Source organism: Myxine glutinosa, chromosome 8 (assembly GCF_964187855.1).
Source record: "Myxine glutinosa chromosome 8, kmMyxGlut1.1, whole genome shotgun sequence".
In the NCBI taxonomy this organism is placed as follows: domain Eukaryota; kingdom Metazoa; phylum Chordata; class Myxini; order Myxiniformes; family Myxinidae; genus Myxine; species Myxine glutinosa.
In genome coordinates, this window is record NC_136268.1 from 27,555,932 (window position 1) to 27,578,791 (window position 22,860).

General features: G+C 47.0%; 1 protein-coding gene across 1 annotated transcript in view; it reads left to right on the forward strand.

Moving 5' to 3' along the window:
- FBXO3 (F-box protein 3) overlaps window positions 1-22,860 on the forward strand; it is a 344,255-nt gene that overhangs the window by 243,846 nt on the left and 77,549 nt on the right. Inside the window, exon 7 of the mRNA XM_078783944.1 lies at window positions 11,857-11,941. Coding sequence (XP_078640070.1) covers window positions 11,857-11,941 — 85 coding nt within the window. The remainder of the gene's footprint in view (window positions 1-11,856; window positions 11,942-22,860) is intronic.

Here is a 22,860-nt window from a genome sequence, read left to right on the forward strand (position 1 = left end):
ATGGGTTTAGTAAGGTGCAGACGAAGGCAGAATGTCTCCAGGGGAGTTTACTGCATCCGCTTTCCTACAGGATTCAATACAAGAGTCGTCAAGAGGATGGATTGCAAAATTGCACCCAAAGCGGGAAAGATCAGCAGAGAGTCACAGACTTCTACTTTGCTGACAATGTTGTACTTTGTACTTCGTCCTTTAATCATCAGTGCTTTGTATTCTTGTCTCGTCTGCAGAGTTCATTGCATAAAATTCTGTTTGATAAAGACAATTAACTACTCTTTTGACCTTTTCATTTTTAGCACATTTATTGGCAGTGGGTTTAGGTTTTGAAATGCAGTATATTCATTACTTACACTCGGATCTGTTTTTTATTTCCCCTTTTTACCTTCTCTGTGTGCTTATTATGGGTTGTGTGCTTATTAACTCCACAACCAAAGGTGGACGGAGGTTGTGCTTTCACCCCTGCTTTGTCTGTGAGAGTGATGTCTCAAAAGGTTGTGGATGGATTCGGACGAAATTTTGTGAACAGGTTGGGTGTGTGACGAGGACGAATTCATTCGATTTTGGTGAACATCCAGATCTCGATCCGAATTTTTTAAAGTGATTTCTTCACCATTGAAAGAACCACCTTTAGAGGCCATTTTTCCCCGCAGAGCGGGGGTTGGCCTTTTTTGGGCCCGTGGTCCACTTTTTGAAGCAATGTTTTATGGCCGGATGCCCTTTCTGCCACCAACCCTGTTAGTCGCCTCTTGCGACACACAGGGAATTACCAGTGAACTGGTACTCAATTTGCCGACCTCGGAAGGATGACAGGCTGAGTCAACCCCCCTGGCGTTAATTCAGCGATCGACCGGGATTCGAACCCAGGATCCTAGGATCCCAAGCCGGCACCCTAGCCGTTAAGCCAACACCAGGTTTTCTTCACCATTGAAAGACGGGGCCAAAAACGACATATAGCATGATATTTCAAAAAGCTGTGGATGGGTTATGACAAAACTAGGTGGATGAGTTGAGTAGGTGATCAGAACAAGCCGGGTACATTTTGGTTCAGGTCCGAATCCAGATCCGGCTTTTCAGAGGGATACAAAACGTAAACTGTTCAGCTTGGCGGAAGTATGGTCTTGATCTAGTGGCGCTCGGTGGACGGAGGTTATGTTTTCACCTCTGCCTGTTTGTGTGCAGAATATCTCAAAAGGTTTGTGACGGATTCGGGTGAAATTTGGTGGGCAGGTTGGGTGGGGTGTGGGACAAGGACTAATTGATTCCATTTTGGTGAAGATCTGAATCCGGATCCGAATACTAGAATTTTAAATGTGATCCTTCACCATTGAGAGACATCTCGTTGTAAATGCGACGTGCAGCATTTTTTTTCACATCATCTGCCATTTCACTCATTTTATTTGGCTGGCATGTGGTGCATAAGCCTTTATTTGGCGGTTGACAAACGGTGCATTGTGCCGTCTTGCACAACCGCATTTTCTCCCACCGTGGGTGGCTATATTTTCCCCAAGCTCTTCCTTGCAAAGCTCGAGGCTTCAAGTAAATCCTTGTTTTGTACTCGCATTAGAAAAAAAAGGGTGAGAACTCTGAAAAGCAAAACGACATGTAAATGGCGGATTGTGAAAATGGGAGTGAAAAAGTTCCGGCAATGATGATGCTCAAAGATGCAGAACATCCCAGTGATGGTGGATGGCCAGTGTAATGAGATAGGCCGGCGAAGTAGCCTCTCCAGATTATCTGCACAGAGGGGGCGCCAGGATAAAAATGTCACCCCGGCACAATTCCACAGCTTGGAAAGACACTGGCCACACTACAGATCCACAGATAAGGTTGCAAGAAATAAATATACCTAGCCAGTGCAGCACTATAGGGGGTGAGGAAGTTCAGTATTCAAAATGATAATGGATGAAATAAACATAATGCCGATTGAGGCATGCTGACTGCCACGGAAAGCAAGGAGCCGCTGGCATTTTCAGGTATTAACCCAGGGAGGGAGACTCGGTGGAGCAAGGGCTGTTGTGTGGTGAGTGTGATCGGTCACAGGTGCTTGTGTGTCAGAATGGGGTCATGTGTTAGGGATGGGGATGAGGATGAATCACTTGGACTGGGACTGTCATGGTTCAGGTGTAAAAAGTCAAAGGGAGATGGGACTTTGAAAAAAGAGAAAATAATAGGGAAACAAACAAGAATCACATCATCATCATCATCATCATCATCATTAAAATATGCAATTTGCTGTCTGTCTGTCTGTCTGTCTGTTTTTTTGACCTCGATGCATTCGGTCGTTAGTTATCCAATCGCAACCAAACTTGACAGGAGGACTTAGAGTCACACAATGGAGGTTGAAGCAAATTCATTTGCCCCCCTTCCCAAGGGGGTTTTCCCCACCAAAGGGGGTTGCATGTTGAGGTGTATATCCGCATGGGCGTCGATGGGTGGTGGACAGGGGGGGGGCCATATCCCCCCACTTTTTTGACGAGGGTGGATTATCTACCCCCCCCCCCCCTCCCCTCCCCACTTTCTACTCGAATATAACAAAATGCATTGCTCTGTACAATCCGCACAGGCCCAGATGCGGGAAGTTCTCCAAATACATCATCCAAGTATGTATAAATCAAATGGGATGATACTTCAAAAAGTTGTGACAAAACTTAGCGGATGAGTTGGTTAGGCAACAAGACCAAGTCAATTCGATTTTGGGTCAGTTCCAGATCCAGATCTGACCTATCAGTGGGATACAAAACGTAAACTGTTCACCCTGGCTGAGGTATGCTCTCTAGTTGACAAGACTCTTGTTGACTCTCTAGTTGAAGAGACGGGCGAGTGAGATAGTTTAAGTTACATTCTAGTTTATACATGTTGTAGTCCAAACTTTATAGATGTACTCACATTGTAAAGGTACAGCACTGTACATACTTTATGTACGATCTAACATTCTAATTAGTACATACTGTCAAATGTGTTTTTTGGCCCCGCCCCTATCAGGCTGATTGACAACCATTGTCCCGCCCACCACTATTGGCACTTCACTGCCCAATGTATAAATATGCAGCCCCTGTATAATGTATATCCGTACTAAGATAGCTTATTGTGGTGCGTAAAACATACCTTGAAGACTCAGAAGCCCCAAAATACGCAGAGGCCCCAAAAGACCCAGAAGACCCAGAGGACCAAAAATACCATTAAATACCCCCAAAGACTCTGAAGACCCTTAAGACCCTTAAGACCCCAAAGACCAGTGAGACCCAAAGACTTGTAAGACCCTGAAGACCCCAAGATCCTTAATACCTCCAAGACCCTTTGAGTACTTTAGCCACTTATAGATCCCTTCATCCTTTAGACTTTTTATAACCTTTAAACCCCAAGAACCTTTAGACCTTTACACTCCTTAAGTCCTTTTCGACACCTTAGAATGTAACACCATTTCGACACCTTCCACCCTTTCGACAAATTAGACAGCTTGGATCATTTTAGATTACAAAGAAATAATATTATCAGTATTACAAATAAATCTGTACACAATAAATGCGTTATGATTGGTGTAAATTATGACAACACAGCAACTCACATAGTCATTATCGTCAGTTAAAACAAGCCTATGCCCCTGTACCGACGTGTGGTGAGGCGAGCGTAGCAAACCGATCCACGCTAGTTAGACAAATAAACTAAAGCAACCTTAATAAGTGATTCAAAGAAGAGTATAAATAATAATAAAAAAGGTATAATATAAGAAAAAGGAAGAGGAGAGAGAAGAGTAAAAAGAGGGCAGGAGAGGAATTGTTAAGAGGAGAAAGAAGAGAAAAAGAGGAGAGAGGTAAGATAGATAAAATACAGACTTGGCATTTAATATGGAATATTTTTTTTGTGGGGGTGAACTTACTTTTCAAGATGACTTAGAACCAAAAGTTCATTGGAATTATGTTGAAATTATTCTAGATTTTGTTAATGTGACCTTTAAAAGAAACAAAAATCACATTTGACATTTCGAAGCAAATAAATTGATCCTTGAAAGTGATGTAAACTGATATCGAACTCAATTCACGGACAGTACTGTGTTAAACTTCTGTACGTTTTCCAGAAGTATCTCTTTATTTTGCACATTAGCCAAAAAAGATTTCAACAAAAACAAAAGCTAAATTATGACTGGGGTTACGGACAGTAAAATTACAGTTCAGTACTTAGTGTAACCCCCACGAGCATTCAGGAGAGCACGTACACGTCGAGGCATGCTGTTCACGAGATTTGCCAAGGTTTGGACAGGAATCGCTTGCCATGTAGTGACAATAGTCTGCTGCAATTCACGCACAGAGGTAGACTGCTGGTCCAAGTTGTCGATTTGACGCGTTAATTCTGCCCACAAGTTCTCTATCGGATTCATATCCGGGGACATGGCAGGCCACTCCATATGCTCTACACCACGGTCAGCAAGAAAGTGTTGGATCATGCGAGCACGATGAGGCCGTGCATTGTCATCTTGGAAGACAAAGTTTCCTGGAAAGACTGCACGAGCAAATGGGAGCAATGTTTCTTCCAGAATGACCCTGTACTTGAACTGGTTCAGGTTTCCATTCAGAACACCCAGGTCAGTTTTGCCCCCTGCATGAAAAGCAGCCCAAACGGTCACCCCACCACCTCCAGCTTGGACTCTTGGCACTATACAATCTTCGTTGTGGGCTTCATGCACTTGTATGCACACTCGGACGCGGCCATCTTGACGATAGACCAGAAATCTAGACTCGTCACTGAAGGTCACGTGATTCTAGTGTCCTGGCTGCCATTGACGGTGCTCTCTGGCCCACTGCAATCGGCGCTGGCTGTGTTGTCTGGTCAGTCGTGGCTTTCTCTGGGGACGCCTGGCACGATAGCCTGCTTGAACCAGTCGTTGGTTGACTAGCCTTCTGGATACAGGCACATTTGTCAGTTGCTGCCACTCAGCCCTAAGCCGATTAGCTGACTTGGTACGGCCATTGCAGACTAACCGGTGCAGCTGGCGATCATCTCTCCTTGTGGTTCTGCGTGGACGTCCTGGCCTCGGTATTGGAGTAGGGACACCCCTCTGAGCATTTTGTTTCAGGATCTTTGACACCTGACCTTGAGTGATGCCATACTGCCGAGCAATAGCACGCTGTTTCATGCCAGAATTTCGTAAAGCCACCACTCCATGACAAACAGCATTGTCAAGTTGACGGACCATCTCCAGAGGAAGCGGCAATAACTTTTGTAGACGTGCAGCAGTTGTTTTACACTAATACAGAACGCAACAACCCTTATATACCCGATTGTGAAGCCAATCGTCAAATGTACCTGTCCTTACATTTTGTCACGCCACCTGTGATATAATCCAGTTATTGACTTCTTGCTGCGAAAGACAATCAGTGACATGGTTCTTTCAACAAAGACATCACCGAAGGGTAAAAGAGACTCACCAGATTGATATACTGAGTTCAGAAAGTAAACCCAAGTCAAGAAAAAAAATATATTCCATATTAAATGCCAAGTCTGTAATAGTGGAGAGACAGACAGACAGAGAGAGAGTATTGAAAAGTTGTAAGAGACATGAGGTCTAAGTGAATGGAAGGTGCTCATTGATTCTCTAAAAGAGTCCGCATGCCGATCCTGTAGCTCTAAGGCTTTGCTCTTTGCGCTTACGACTGTCTGCGGTGTTGAAATGAAGAAAGATACTGTAGAAGGCCATATGGCTGAACAAATGTCCGGAAAGGTTGAAGTGTCGAGCACCAGGCTTGGAGACGTCTGTGCTGTGGACTCGTACATCGGGCAAGTGTTCATGGAAGCATGCACTCGGTTTCACCAACTGAGATCTTCTTTTAGAGAGTATTATCATTTCTTGTATGCAGCCTGTGGCTGCTGGTTGCATCCTTGCTGGGAGTGCGGCTGTGCCGCTGATGCAGTGTCCCCTTTTTCCAGTAAGCGTGTACTCGTTTTGCTTACCTCGGATGGATGACCGACTGAGTCAACTGACCTGGTGTTATTTAATAGCACGACACGGACTCAAACTCAAGACCCTAATATCTTTAGCCAGCCACCTTAACCTTGAAGCTAACAGCAGATTTTTTTTTAGAGAGTGCACGTAATTACATAGATTACATTCGCCGAGGTACAGTCAAAGTAGTCCTTGACTTCAATCCTGATTTTTGGTCCTGAGCGTGAAATGATTGTCTTGATGAAAGAGTAGGTCTTACGACAACTCTCTGAACACTCACAGGGCTTTCAGAAAGTACTCACACCCCTTGACTTTTTCACATTTTGTTGTGTTGCAGCCTGAATTTAAAATGGATTAAATTGAGATTTTTTTTGTCACTCATCCACACATAATACCCCAAAATGTCAAAGTGGAATTTCTTTTTTAGAAATTTTTACAAAATAATGAAAAGTGAAAAGCAGAAATGTTTTGAGTCAATAAGTATTCAATCCCTTTGCTATGACACTACAAATTGAGCTCAGGTGCATCCAATTTCCATTGATCATCCTTGAGATGTCTCTACAACTTGATTGGAGTCCACCTGTGGCCAATTCAATTCATTGGAAATGATTTTGAAAGAAACACACCTTTATATATAAGGTCCCATAGTTGACAGTGCATGTCGGAGCAGAAACTCTACCATGAAGTCCAAGGAATTGTCTGTGTAACTCGAAGATAGAATAGTGAGGAGGCTCATATCTGGGGAAGGGTATAAAACAATTTCTAGAGTGTTGAAAGTTCCCAAGAACACAATGAGCTCCATCATTAGGCAATGGAAATAATATGGAACTACCCAAACTTTCTGAGAGCTGGCCGTCTGACCAAACTGAACAACCGGGCAAGAAGGACCATGGTCAGGGAGGTGACCAAGAACCCAACGACCTCTCTGACGGAACTACAGAGTTCCTTGGCTGAGATGAGAGAACCTTTCAGAAGGACAACCATCTCTGTAGCACTTCACAAATCTAGGCTTTATGGGAGAGTGGCCAGAATGAAACCACTGGAGTTTGCAAAAAGGCACGTGAAAGACTGAGAGCATGAGGCAAAATATTCTGTGATTTGATGAGACAAAAATCGAAGTCTTTAGCCTGAATACAAGGCTCTTTGTTTGGTGGAAACCAAGAACACTTCATCACTCATTTAACACCATCCCTAACATGAAGCATGGTGGTTGCAGTATCATGCTATGGGGATGCTTTTCATCAGCAGGTATTGGGACACTTGGAAGGATAGAGGCAATAATTAATGGAGCCAAATACAAGCAAATCCTTGATGAGAACCTCGGCTTCAGAGTGCAAAAGACCTTTGACTGCGGCAAAGATTTACGTTCCAACAGGACAATGACCCCCAAGCATACAGCCAAAGCAACACTCGAATGGCTTCAGAACAAGGACGTGAAAGTCCTTGAGTGGCCCAGTTAAAGTCCAGACTTTAATCCCATTGAGAATCTGTGGAAAGACTTGAAGATTGCTGTTCACCGACGCTCCCCATCCAACTTGACAGAGCTTGAGCAAATCTACAAGGAAGAATGGGAGAAACTCCCAAAATCCAGATGTGCAAAGATGACACAGACATACCCAAGAAGAGTCGAAGCTGTAATAGCTGCCAAAGGCACTTATACGAAGTGTTGACTCAGGATTTAGATATTTCTGTATTTCGTTTTTATATTATTTTGTATAAATTCCCTAAAAGAAAAATCCCACTGACATGGTGGTATTAAGTGTACATCAGGAACAAAAAATATCTCAATTGAATCCCTTTTAAATTCAGGCTGTAACACAACAAAATGTGAAAAAAGTCAAGGGGTGTGAGTACTTTCTGAAGGCAGTGTAAATGTACCTCGTCGGAGGTTTGAAGGTACTTGTCTTTTAACCTGGAAATTCTGCAATTTGTGTCCTACTTGCTATTCTCGAGAGGATAAAAGGTGGTTGTCGGGAAATCGAGGTGGTTTCGGGATCTTTCTGTAAAAGCTTGAAGTTCCCCTGGATGATGTTCGTGGCTCGGAATCTGATGGGATGCTCGATCAATGTGAATGGGATCCTTTCCTTTTTTCCTCAGAAGGTTGTAAAGCCGTCTGTCTGTCAGTGCACCAGTGGAAAAGACGCAATGGAGGTCGGAAAGACATGCTAGCAAAGAACTTGTACATTTTATTTAATTTTGATTTGAAGTTGGAATTGTCACTGCACAGGTGGAGGAGCCGAGGAAATGGGAATATGTGATTAAGCTTTTGACCTGGGTGAGATACGAGGATGCATACTGTTCATAGATGTGTGAATCTGTATGTTTGTAGCAGACATGTAATCCATGTAACGGCTAAATAATTCTGGGGTGGGGCTGTCAAAGTCGTCAAGTCTTCCTCAATGAAATTGATGTGACCAATTTTGGCGGCCAGGGCTATGCTATTTGTTTACTTGAAATTAAAGGCAGGTGTGTAGCAATATTGAGTGAGGACCAGTTTGGTGATGAGAAGACTTCCTGTGCTTGGTTCGTGAGGAGTCTGCAGACTGAGAACATGTTTGAGTGCCTGCAGACCCTCGGCATTGGGATGAATTGATTTGTGTATAATGTATGTAGGGACTTGATTTCTGTTGTGAACTAGATGGTATTCATAGAATACTTACCCTGCACAGTCAAATTGGTGTGAGCCAACTCTTCTATTTTTGAAGGGTTTTTTCTCTTTGATCCAATATGGCTGCCAGACCACATGAGCAAGGACATCATCAATTTATATTCTCTTATATAATTGTTGCGTAGATCATGCTCAAGAAGTTTCAAACTGATCAGACTAAGTGTTGTCCCTGTAAAATTATGACATCATAATTAAGGCACCAATGTCGTCATCCTTGACAACACTTATTCCTTATTCACAGTTCTTTACAATGAGCCATGTTTCAACTTTTTTTCCACGGAGCGGTTTCAGAGATAGAGGTGAAACATTTTTCGGTTTTTCCAAGATGGCGCCTGCACCTCATGCCCTATGACGTCATATTTATCATTAAAATATTATACAGGAGGAGGTGCTCCTACGGTGAAAATTTTGTGTCAATCGGACCAAAGGTTCCAGAGAAAAGCATACTCTTTCTGTGCGAAAAAACAAACGGGCACCGATGACATCATCATTGACGTATCTTATTCCACATGGGGAGTACTTGACAATGAGTCATGCTTTAATTTTTTTTCCATGGAGTGGTTTTGGGGATAGAGAGGCAAAGCTTTTCCAAGATGGCGCCCGTATCAAGTGACCCATGACGTCATAATTATGAATAAAATTTTTTCAGGCAGAGGTGCTCCTATGGTCAAAATTTCGTGTTGATCAGACCAAGGGTTGCCGAGAAAATGAATCTTAAAAATGCAGACACGCACGTACGCCACACGTACACAACCCATTGCTTTTCGCTTCTCGACCGCAGGGTAATATAAGTGGAGATGGAGGAAATGTTGAGTTGGATCTTGGAGATGGCGTGAAGCTGGAAGCTGTGAAAACATTTTGCTACCTCGGAGACATGCTGAATGGAGAAGGTCGATCAGACTCGGCAACGGTTGCTAGAGTGAGATGTGCATGGAAGAAGTTTCGGGAACTGAGTGGCGTGCTGATGAGGAGGGGAGTGTCGTTGAAGCTGAAGGGAAAGGTGTATGCTGCATGTGTGAGAAGTGTTATGATTTATGGGAGCGAGACATGGGTAATGAACGTAGAGCAGCAACGAAGGCTGGAAAGGGTGGAAATGCGAATGGTTCGGTGGATGTGCGGCGTTTCGTTGATAGAGTGGAAGACAAATGATGAATTGCGAAAAATGATGGGAATAGAGCCTGTGATTGATGCTGTGAAGAGAAACAGGTTGAGATGGTTTGGTCATGTGTTGAGGAAGGATGAAAGTGACTGGTTGAGAAGAGTGATGGAAATGAATGTAGAAGGAAGTAGAGGACGTGGAAGACCGAGAAAGACTTGGCTAAAGATGGTGGAAGAAGAAATGCGGGCAAGGGGGTTAACAAGGGGAGATGCAGAAAATAGGGCAAGATGGAGAAGATTGTCATGGGGACCGCAAGGCTAACCCCTGCTCTAGCAGGGAAAATGGCCTTAGCATGTTGTGTGTGTTTGTTGTTGACCGCAGGGTAATATAAACTTATGGGAGGGAAACCTGAACTGTTAAAAGATTGAGAGTGTGTGATTGGTGAAGGAGAGTAGAGATTCGACAATAATGGCCTACTTAACAAGAATATGATGCACGCATATCTGAATCGCTCAAAACTCAACCTCACCCCATCTCCCACTTTTGCTACAATGAAGGGATAACACCATAAACGTCAGCTTCTTCTTGCTTCCCACAGAAGTCAGCATAGTTCTTCATTAAAAGTTTATTATTGGAAAAAAAATAAAAGTCCTCGCTGAAACATCGACCCAACCGACTTGTAAGTCCAGCTTTTTCAATTATAAACTTTTGCTGATTTAATTCGACTGGATGAATCATAACAACCTGCATCGATTTAAGACTAGTTTGACTAGTTTTAAACTTTGTTCTATTCAAGTTTATAGTTTTGTAAACTACACAGTTGTATTCAAAATTTGTCAGTTGAGTTTTGTGGTGGGGAGGAGAGTGAAGGTAAAAAAAAAAACTTAACCTTATGGTAAAGTGAGGTGACAATGGTTAAAATACCCCCTCTTGACATTGGGGCAGTGGGGCAACATGTGGATACAGGAACAGATGGGGACATAGACACAGTAACCTACCAGCGGATTGGGTATGAAGGCTTGCTGTGGGGCCAAAAGATTGCATGTTGGAGTGGTGGATAACATGACATAGTTGTCTACCGCCTGCTTTTGAAGCCATGGAGGAAATAGTGGGATTGAACAGCCTCTGGCAGGCACTTTCCCAAACAGGAGAAAGGAGTGGAGTTGTGCAATAAGCTTCTATTTTGGGGGTTCAATCAGGAGGGTGTTGCTAGAACAACACATGCATCCTGGACGAACTGGGGAGGGTCGGAAGGCTTCGACGGCAGAGACAGCTAGACTGGAAGAGAGGTGGTTAAAAACAAAGGGGATACCAACCTGCCTTTGACATGAGAACAACACGCCTTGTGCCTCCGTCTCATCACATAACATGCCAATAATGTGGAGATGTGTAAATACCATAGATTCGTGGAGAGACGGGTGTGATGTTGGGGCCCCAGCCCAAAGGGGAGAGCAGTACTCCATTGAGCTACAGAGATAGGCCTTGAAGATTGTGAGCAGTTCTGATTTTTCAAGGGATGACTTGAAACTATGGAGGATTCCCAGTCTGTGGCTGATATATATATATATACACAAACACACACAGCCATGAATATTGACACCCCAGACTTAATATCTGGTAGCACAGACTTTGGACAAAATAACTGCAGTGAAGCTCTTCCTATAGCCATGAATGAGCTTCCTACACTCCATCATTGGAAATATATATGTATGGAACCTCCTTTCGAGGCCATTTTTTTCCCCGCCGAGCTTGGTTGGCTTGGCTTGGAGCTTGGAGGGGTTGGTCTTTTTTGGGCACCGTGGTCCCCTTTTTGGAGCAATGTTTTGCGGCCGGATGCCCTTCCTGCCACCAACCCTGTTAGTTGCCTCTTACAACACACAGGGAATTACCAGTGAACTGTTAATCAATTTGCCGACCTCGGAAGGATGACAGGCTGAGTCGACCCCCCTGGCGTTAATTCAGCGATCGACCGGGATTCAAACCCAGGATCCTAGGATCCCAAGCCTGTGCCCTAACCGATAAGCCAACACCAGGCAGGAAATATATATGTATGTATGTATATATATTGTCCTCAGGGTAGTAGTTTGCTCAGATGCCTGCCATTGTGACTGGGTTTTTAACCTTCTGTTATTTTGCGTTGGTGTTTATTTGCAGGACATCATTTCAGTGAATGGTTCATGGAGTACGTGAGAAATGTAGTGGGACGAAAATACCCTCTAATCGGCGAGGAGATATTCAGGTAAAATACTGAATCCCCATGGCGTACCTTGCAGAAGTGTCCAATGTTGGTTCTCCATCATTGGGAATTTGTCTTCCTCTTGTTTCAGGTGAAAACAAAGCTTGTATGTAGTCCATGGGCCAAACTCCAAAGTTTCACTTATTGGTACCACCTAAGGTTACAAATTTGAAGCTTTTTTGAAGAGGACTTTATCTGGAGATCCCATTTTGGTTGGATAGCAATTGTAAATGAGTACCTTTGTAGTAGTAATCCAGATTTGAAATAACCTACCAAATCAGCCATTCTCGGCTGAAAAATCATGCTTACAGAAATTAGCTATATAGTATGCGTTTATACCTAAATCAAACAACAACAACACAACGACATGCATTTTAAGGCCATTTTCCCTGCTAGAGCGGGAGTTAGCCTTGCGGTCCCCATGACAATCTTCTCCCTTTTGCCCTATTTTCTGCATCTCTCCTTGTTAACCCCCTTGCCCTCATTTCTTCTTCCACCATCTTTAGCCAAGTCTTTCTCGGTCTTCCCCGTCCTCTACTTCCTTCTACATTCATTTCCATCACTCTTCTCAACCAGTCACTTTCATCCTTCCTCAACACATGACCAAACCATCTCAACCTGTTCCTCTTCACAGCATCAATCACAGGCTCTATTCCCATCATCTTTCGCAATTCATCATTTGTCTTCCTCTCTCTCAACGATACTCCGCACATCCACCGAACCATTCGCATTTCCACCCTTTCCAGCCTTCGTTGCTGCTCTACATTCATGACCCATGTCTTGCTCCCATAAATCATAACATTTCTCACACATGCAGCATACACCTTTCCCTTCAGCTTCAACGACAATCCCCTCCTCATGAGCACGCCACTCAGTTCCCGAAACTTCTTCCATGCACATCTCACTCCAGCAACCGTTGCCGAGTCTGATCCACCTTCTCCATTCAGCATGTCTCCGAGGTAGCAAAATGGTTTCACACCTTCCAGCTTCATGCCATCTCCAAGATCCAACTCAACATTTCCTCCATCTGCAGCTCCCTCTGTGCACACCTTACATTTGAATGTAGCTGCCACACTGGTTAATGACCCTCTCAGACCACTACATTTTTGATGAACCCACTCAGCGCACATTGTACATTGAATGGAGTTCATTCCGACACCCTTCCTGCACTCAGCACATGGCCACTTCCCAGTTCTTTCCACCTCACCACATGGTTTACCACTTGCCATCACCTTCGTCTTTCCTATATTCACCTTCAGACCTTTCTCTCCATACATTCCTTCCACTTGTTCATCTTTTCCTTCAGTCCATCCATACTTTCCGCAATCAACACCGGATCATCTGCAGACAACAACTCCCACGGTAAACCCTCCTTTACGTTCTGAGCCAGCACCTCCATCACAGCTACAAATAGTAGTGGACTTAGTACCGACCCCTGATGCACTCCCACCTTCACCTCAAACTCACCACTGTTCCCGTACTTCGTCCTTACAGCTGTGCGCGCTCTTTTGTACATTGCCATCACTACTCTGATCAACCATTCCTCCACTTCTAACTTCTTCAATGCCCATGTCAATACTTCGCGTGGAACCCTATCGAATGCTTTCTCCAGATCAACAAACCCAAGAAACAACTTCTTCCTCTTCTCCATGTACTTCTCCTGCAACTGCCTCACAATAAAGAGCGTGTCTGTCGTTCCTCTTCCTGGCATGAATCCAAACTGCATTTCGTCGATCTTCACCTTCTTACTTATCCTCCTCTCCAACACCCTTTCCAATACCTTCATTCCATGCTCCAATAACTTTATCGCTCGGTACGAGCCACACTCCAGAGGGTCACCTTTCCCCTTGTATAGAGGGACGAGGGTACTCAGATCCCAATCCACTGGAATGCGGCCTTCTTTCACCACCAGATTACGGATCTTTGTCATTCTCTTCACAGGCTAACCCCCGCTCTCGCAGGGAAAATGGCCTTAAAATGCATGTTGTGTGTTGTTGTTGTCATTCTCTTCACACCCCAACTTCCTGCTGCCTTCAACATATCGCTCTTAACTCCCGTCGGCCCGCCCGCTTTTCTACTCTTCATTGCTTTTATCGCTTCCTTAACTTCCTTCTCAGTTAGCTTCTCTGCCGGTCCTAAAACTGGGTTACTCTCTATGTTGCCATCCCATTCATTCTCTGCATTCAACAGTATTTCCATATCTCTTCCATCTTCCTTTAATTCCATCTGGGTCCACAACAATTTGTCCCACTTCATCCTTCAAGCAACTCACCCCCATCACATCACACCTCTCTTTTGCTATCTTCTTTGCATTCCTGAATACCGCTCTCTGACCCTCTTCCGAATCCAAGTGTTCTCCGAACATTTTCCTACATGCCTCCTGCGCCTTTGCTACCTCTTTCTTTGCAGCCTTCTTGGCTGCCTTATAACTTTCATGCTCTGCTTTTTCTGCTCCCGTACCCTTTGCCTTCTGCCACTCCTTGAACTTCTTCCTCTTCTCGTCAATCCTCTTTCCAACTTCATCATCCCACCACCATGTTTCCGAGTGCCTCGGTGGTCCTTTTGTCCATCCACATACCTCACCAACGGCTACCAACAGACTATCTTTCATTGACATCCAACCACGTTCAAGCTCAACCACATCATCCTCTACCCTACTCAGACTCTCTTTTAATTCCTCCATTACTGTCACCTCTTTCAACCTCCACACCTTCATTCTCGGTTGGTACTTCACCCGCCGAGCTCTCCTCGCACCTTTCACCCTTATGTCGCAGACAACCAAGTGGTGCTGTGAAACAGCCTCCTCCACCAGGATCACCTTTGTGTCCCGGAGGTGCCCCCTATCTTGCCTACGCACCATCAGGTAGTCAACGGTTGTCGTCGACCCACCTGACGTGTATGTAACAAGCTTATTATCCCCTTTCTGGAACTGAGTATTACAAATCAACAAATCAGCTCCATCAGCAAACTCCAAAATCCTTTCACCTTCTCCATTTCTCACACCATATCCGTAACCCCCATGAACTCCCTCAAACCCGTCCATACTCCTTCACACATGTCCATTTAGGTCTCCTCCGACCACAACAACTTCCTCATCTTTCACGTTTTCCATCAGCTTCTCTATCGCACACCAGAACATGTCCTTCTCTTCATCGCTCCGACCAACCTGCGGAGCATAGCCCTAGATGACGTTCACAAAGAGCTTTCCAATCATCATTTTCACCATCATCAACCTGTCACTCACTCTAGTCACACTCACCACACTGTCTACAAACTCCTCAGAAAACAGGACACCAACACCATTCACGCCATCCGGGCACCCTTGCCACACAAACTTGTATTTCTGTCCCTGCCTACCCTTCACCATTCTCACACCACTTCCCTTCCATCTCGTCTCTTGCACACAACATATGTCCACTCTTCTTCTGACCAATACTTCCACCACTTCTCCTGATCTCCCTGTCATTGTCCCTACATTCCATGTCCCAAACCTCAGAAACCGATCTCCACTTCGGGCTGTACCCTGCCCATATGTAGTTGTTATTGTCATGGTTCTCTTTTTGAGGCAATGTTTTTATGGCCGGATGCCCTTCCTGACGCCAACCCTCTTTGTCGCCTCTTACGACACGCAGGGATACGGTGTACCTATTCTAACCACGGTACACACCGGGTCAAAGGTGTGTACACCAGGGTACACACCTAAATCAAAGATAATCCAAAATGGCTGCGTTGTTCTCCATAAAAATATACAGAACAGAACATTCATGGGTATGTCATGGTTGCAAAGATAATTTGAAATAATATCCTGAGGGTGTGGGTGGGCTAGGGTGAGTGACCAGTGGGTGGTCTGATGTGGAGGGTTTGGGTAAAAGAAGTTCTCTTGTGCTGGAAGAGTGGGTGGGGGAAGGGGGGGTTGGGGGGTGGGGGGAGGGGAGTTTAATTATTTAATGATGCGAGCCACCTGGGGATAATTGAATGTGTGAAAGTGTTTTGGTTGCTCCTGTCAATTATGGGTGAGAGATGTGATATATATATATAGTTGTTGATATATTATACACACACACACACACACGAAAGTTTGTGTTTGTTACATGTGAAAATCGAAGATTTTTCTTGTATATTGGTTGGTCTTGGGCGTTATTATGTCCGTTTTTCTGTCTGTCAATCGCCTCCATGTCACAATTTTAAACCGATCTTCATGAAAATTCACGAAATGGTGGAGTTTGTCATAAGCAAGAAGCCTATTTATTTTGAGGTCAAAAGGTTAACATAGGCCAAAGGTTAACAACTTATTTTATGGATCCTACAAGAATAGTGCTGTGCACGACATATTTCATGTTTGTGTGTTTGTTCGTTTTTGCATTCGGACCCTGCAAGAACCAGGATGACTGTTGTGAAAAACCAATCGGGTCCACAACTTTAGTCCATCTGTTGGTTTAATTCCATTAAGACCATGACATCATTCTGTAAATACAGGAAATGCAATAGGAATAAGGTTTGGCATCACATGGGTCCATTCATAACATTCAATGCAAGCAAGCTTAATATTCTATGCAGGCGTACCGTTAGCGAGTCCACTAGATGTAACATGTCACAGGAGAAGTCCCCCTGAGCACCGACCGCAGCGGGTCTTATAGCCGCGCCCCTAGCGTTGTCAGCGAGCAACGATCATCACCTGGGTTCAGCATTAGTACGAATACGATTTCACTACATTCTCCCCACCGTTAGAATTACACTGCAGAGCGGCTAGAATCGAGCGAGCGTCAGCATTAACAGGGTGTGGAACATGGTATCAGTCGACCCAACCGTACCGGTCCGGGCAGCGAATTTCTCTGCCAGCACGCGTCCAAAATTCCCCGGGTACGGCATCACGTATCCCAGAGACCCCGGCGTCGGAGGAGCTACCGGAGTCAGGTGACGAAGGGGGTACCGCCAAGCCTCCGGGCACGGGTAGATGCGGCGAAGGGAGGGTCGGCAGACTTTCAGCAACGGAAGCGTCGGAAGAGTCCATAGTCTCATAGATTGGTTCGATCGGTTCGTCCGATTCCCTACAAGGGTCGGCGATCCCACATGGGGCAAGATGACATACGGAGACAGTGGTCTCACGTCCATCAGCCGTCATCACACGAGCATGCTCAGGATTAGCCTGCAGTATCTGCACTTTGTCCACTAAGGGGTCGTACTTGCTCGTGCGAACCGCCCGTTTGAGGTAGGCCGGCCCGGGCTCAGCGAGCCAACTGGGTAAAGACCGTATACACCCCGTGCTCCTGGGGTGGTGGAAAAGTCTCTCGTGGGGAGTCTGGTTGGTGGCCGTACACAGTAGAGCCCTGATCGAGTTCAACGCAGCAGGTAACGACCAAGCCCATTTATCGAGGCCCCGGCCGAGGGTCCGGAGGTTGAGCATGACGGCCCTCCATATAATCCCGTTGAAGCGTTCGATCTGCCCATTTGCCTGGGGTCTGTACGGCATGGTGTAACTAGAAGCGATGTTATTTTGGAGCAGATAGCCTCGCACCTCCTGAGACAAGAAGACCGCACCCCGGTCAGTATGCACATAGTCCGGGTACCCGAACATAGAGAACAAATTCTGTAAGCATCGCATTACCGTGGCAGCAGTCATGTCCACGCACGTATAAGCGAAGGGAAATCGCGAGTACTCATCGACGATAGTGAGCAGATAGCGAGAGTTACTCGACACCGGCAATGGGCCCTTGAAATCCATCGCCAAGCGTTCCCACGGCCTCGTAGCCCTAACCAGAGTCCCCATGGGTGGGTTATAGAAACGCGGTTTGATTTCCACGCATATAGCGCAGTCGCGACAGATACGGCGGATATCATCAATCGAGTATGGTAGATTGCCACGCCGCACAAAATGAGCGAAACCCGTTACGCCCGGATGCCCCACAGTGGCATGCAGCACGCGTAGGCCCTCCAAAGTGGGGATACCCGCGCACGTAGCTGGTCTCGATAAGGCGTCGGCAGCCTGGTTATCCTTCCCCGGGCGGTATTTGATAGTGTAGCAGAAGTCGGCAAGCTCTATACGCCAGCGAGTGATTTTCTCATTCTTAATGCGCTGGGCGTGTAATGTGTCGTACATGAACGCAACACTTTGCTGGTCCGTGATGATTTGGAAACATCGCCCGAGTAAGTACGGGCGCCATCGCCGAATAGACTCGACGATCACATACGCTTCCTTTTCGACAGACGAATGTCTCCGCTCAGCGGAGGTAAGAGTCCATGAAAAGAAAGCCACCGGACGCCCTCCTTGGGAGAGTGTCGCCGCGATGGCCTGATCCGAGGCATCACTTTCGAGGACGAAAGATCCGCTCTCGTCGATCGTCGCCACAGCGGCACTGGCGATGTCGGCCTTAAGGCCTCCAAAGGCCGCCAATGCGGCCGGACGCAGAGGGAATGTGTCGCAGGCCACAAGGGGGCGAAGTTTCGCGGAGAAATTTTGGACCCATTTTGAGTAATGGGCGAATAGCCCGAGGGCGCGCTTCAGGGACGCCCGATCGCAGGGAGGGGCCATGTCGAGCAAAGGTCGCAGACGCTCCTTATCTGGAGCGACAGAGCCATGTGTCACGGTGTACCCCAGAAGATCTATCTTGCGTAGAGAGTATTGACACTTATCCTCGTTCATGGTTAAGTGATACCTCTGCGCGACCTCGAGGAAGCGCTTCAGATTAGCATCATGGTGCCCTTGGTCATACCCACAAACCGTAAGATTGTCTAGGTAGACGAAAACATCGGTTAAGTTCTCCCTTGCAATGAGGTCATCCATGGCCCTCTGGAAACAGGTGACCCCGTTCGTTACCCCAAAAGGCAATCGAGTAAACTGGTACAACCGTTGCCCCGACTCAAATGCGGTATAGATACGATCTGCCCTAGAGATGGGGATCTGATGGTACGCACTACGGAGATCGAGAGTGCTGTAGACCGAGTACTGGGCCACCTGTCGCACCAGCGCGTCCATCCCCGGAAGGGGGTAGGCATCCAGCTGTGTAAAGCGGTTAGTCGTTTGGGAATAGTCGATTACCATGCGTCTGTGGTGTGCATCGCTTTGCACCACCAAGACCTGGGCTCGCCACGGCGACAGGCTAGGTTCTATGATACCGTCTTTCAAGAGCTGAGCCGTTTCGTCCGCAATGAATTGCATGTCTGCTCGAGAGTAGCGCCGTGATTTTACCGCTACAGGGGTACAGTCAGAGGTTAGATTGGGGAACAGCGAAAGCGGCTGGATATCCATTTTCGCTAGGGCACACACAGCAAGCGCGTCAGCCCCCACAACAAGCGTGTCAGGCCCACCAAACTCCATTTCCAGACGTCCATGTCGCTTAAGAAAATCGTGTCCTAACAGAATATCAGCACATAAAGCAGGTAAGACCATAAGGTGTACATCTGGGAAAACCCGTCCCTTTATCACGAGTTTCAATCGGCATTCCCCCTTCGTGCTGAGTCGAAGTCCCTGGGAAGCCATGAAGATCCGTCTCGTAGACCTCAAGACCTGCCAACCATGCCTGTGCACTAGTCGCTGGTCGATAAAACTATCCGTAGACCCTGTATCCACCAAGGCCCGCACACAATGGCCCTCGACCATGAGGGGAATGGGGGCTTGAGCCAGGCCGGACGAGCCTGCTGGGAGTGGGACCGAACCTCCCGAGTGGGTCGGCCTCGCCTCGCGGGCGGATCCTATGCCAGCGGCTGTTTTCCGGGCGTCAGAGGGTGCCCGTGGAATCTCGTATAAGTTGTCAGGGTGTGTTCCCACGCAATCTGCAGTTTTGCGGTCGTTGCCGGAGTATTCGTTGTTCATGGGGAATCCGTTAAAGCCATCAGAGAGCTTTCCCATGCATTCCGGTGCTTTGCGATTCAAAATCGCCGTTTGATGAGTATGGGCCTCCGTAGTATCCGAAATCGCCGTTTGACGATTCAAAATCGCCGTTTGACGAGTATGGGCCTCCGTAGTATTCGACATCGCCGTTTGACGGGTATGGGCCTCCGTAGTATTTGAAATCGCCGTTTGACGGGTGAGGGCCACCGTAGTTGGTACCGAACTCGTGTCGCCGCCAGTGGACGCTGTACGCTCTTGAGAGACATGACGAGAATGTACCGCTGGGGCTTGGCGAGGCTCCAAAGCCCCTTGCGTGGCCCGGAGTCTGGTCAAGGACGCATGTGCCGTGCCCGATTGAGGATGAGACTGTTGTGGCTGTTCGGTGACTCTCGCCAAGGTCGATTGAACGACCAGGGGCCCGCGAGGAGGGACCCTGTCCTTCAAAGCCGGGTAAGGCGCCGTGTTCCGAGCTCGGCTCGTAGGCTCCGCAATGAGCCCATTCCGGTTTTCCGGCACACTTTCGCGTAGTGCCCCTTTTGCGAGCACAAATGGCATATGGCATCCCGAGCCGGACACACGGCCCGGGAATGACGTTGTCCCCCTCAGAAATAGCAGGTGGCTCCGCGTAAGGCCTTGGGTCTGGCCGTTGCGGCAGCCATCAGGACCAGATCCTCCTCCGGAGCATCCTGGAGTTCCGCGAGCAGTTCCGCTCCCTCGGCGGTAGCACTCTCCGGCCGTGCGTGGAGCGAGGTTCCCGCCAAGAGGCGCATGCGATCATAGACGTTCGACTGCAACCGCGCTTCAGTGTGTACCTTTCCTTGCTCGAGTGCCGCCGTGAAGGTCAGGTCGGTCTTCTCCAGGAGTTTGAGCCTTAGGTCCTGAGAGGAGACCCCGGCGACGAAGGCGTCTAGGAGAAGGTCATCCTGAGCCTGCTCGTGAGTCCGTGGCTCCCGGGTGCTGTCCAGCAGGAGTTGCCAGAGCTCCTGGGCATAGTGATCCATCGGCTCGTTGGGTTGCTGGCGTCGCGTTAATAGCAAATGCCGAGCATACACCGGGCTCTTTTCCTTTATGTACAATCGTTTGAGCTCCGCAATAGCGAGGTCGTACGTCGCACATTGTGCAATACTGTTGTACACCTTGTAGTCGACCTTGAAGTGCAGCGTTGCTAGCTTCGCGACAGCCGTCGGTACGTCTTGTTGCCCGCCATGTCGGTAGATCGTTAATGGAATTAAGTGTTGTGAAAAACCAATCGGGTCCACAACTTTAGTCCATCTGTTGGTTTAATTCCATTAAGACCATGACATCATTCTGTAAATACAGGAAATGCAATAGGAATAAGGTTTGGCATCACATGGGTCCATTCATAACATTCAATGCAAGCAAGCTTAATATTCTATGCAGGCGTACCGTTAGCGAGTCCACTAGATGTAACATGTCACAGGAGAAGTCCCCCTGAGCACCGACCGCAGCGGGTCTTATAGCCGCGCCCCTAGCGGTGTCAGCGAGCAACGATCATCACCTGGGTTCAGCATTAGTACGAATACGATTTCACTACAATGACCAAAGTTTGCATGGCCTCTTCTTTCATCCAGAGGAAGGTTGAGGGCTATGTTTAGATTTTTAAAATGACCCCAGATAAAACAAGATAATATGCTTTCAGGCCTCGGTCGGGTCTTGTACTTCTACACTGCCTGGGTTTTTGTTTCCCGGGAGCAATCGAGTAATATTGTCGCGTGACTACCCTTGGTGAACACCGTAGGGTAACACGGATGACCGATTGCGAGACTTTACACTCCCGAGGCGAAAACTCAATGGCGGATTCAAGCTCAACACAAAGTTAAACGCGCGGGAGGCCGGACGCAACGAGCTCCTCAGCCTTATCTATTAAAATGAAACACCCAGGAAACTGCGTTCAAATATGTACAGAAAATAATATAAGGATTTATTATTTAAAAGTAATAACAGTGAAAAAAAACACGCGCCGGTAATACTAATAACTAAATCGGGACGTCCCCACACGACTGATATCAAACACAAAACGAGGGAGATTAATTACGAAAAGAACACGTCACGTCGTTCAAAATGTACGCGGATTCGGGCTTATCTGGTCTTTCGTCGTCTTTGTGGCTGCCGTCCAACACCGCTCCTTTCGGCCCGATCGCACACCTCGCTCCAAGTTCCACGGCCCTCTGCGTCCGCCTCCAAGCGCCACCAGGCCTCGTCGGTCCAACGGCCCACACACACCACGAGCTCCTTTGCTCCAACGGTCCACCGCAGGGCTGCACGAAGCAACCAAAACCAAGTGCCAACTGCCAACTGCAACGAGCTGTGGTCACGAATGTTCAACGAACCGTGTCCTGTGCCAACTCCGACGAACTGTGCAACGAACCGTGTCCTGTGCCAACTGCCACGAACTCTGGTACGGAACTGTAACAACGAACTCTGCGACTCAACTCTCTCAACTCTGGACTCCACTCGAACTCCGAAATGGCGTCCGACCGTCGCCTATATTGGTGGCCGATGACGTCACATTGGCGCGCTCCTCAGCCAATCATAGCCTCCCAACTCGCCCAGGTCACGCCCTCTGCGGCATGCGACTCCTGACATCTCCCGTCCGTGACCCCGCGGTCCTGGTGTAACACGTGCCAGCGAGGTTGGTAGGCCTTTGAGGTGCGCAGGCGAGGTTTGTAGGCCTTGGAGGTGTAAACGGTGGCGGTGTATTGTGGCGGTGTTCTTGGCCTGGTGGTGCCCATTTATTACGAAGTCAATGTCAGGGAAAGGGAATTATTTAATGTTGCACTAAGGACCTAACTAATGTTTATGTGGTTTGCAGTGCCATAAAGGACAAAGGTTTGATTACTAGGTGATACTCACAGGGGCGTTACCTTTAATCCCTCACTATTTAACACTCGAATCTCCAGGTAGATCCACACTCATACATCTTACCCCGACAACCGCCTGAACATCAATAACTTATTACATGTAGAGTCCCTGTCACGACAGCCGAATACCTACCTATTCAGATCTACCTAGCTCTAGATGTTGCATTACCAAATTCATAACAATATGTACTGTATTGTGAAGATCGTATGTT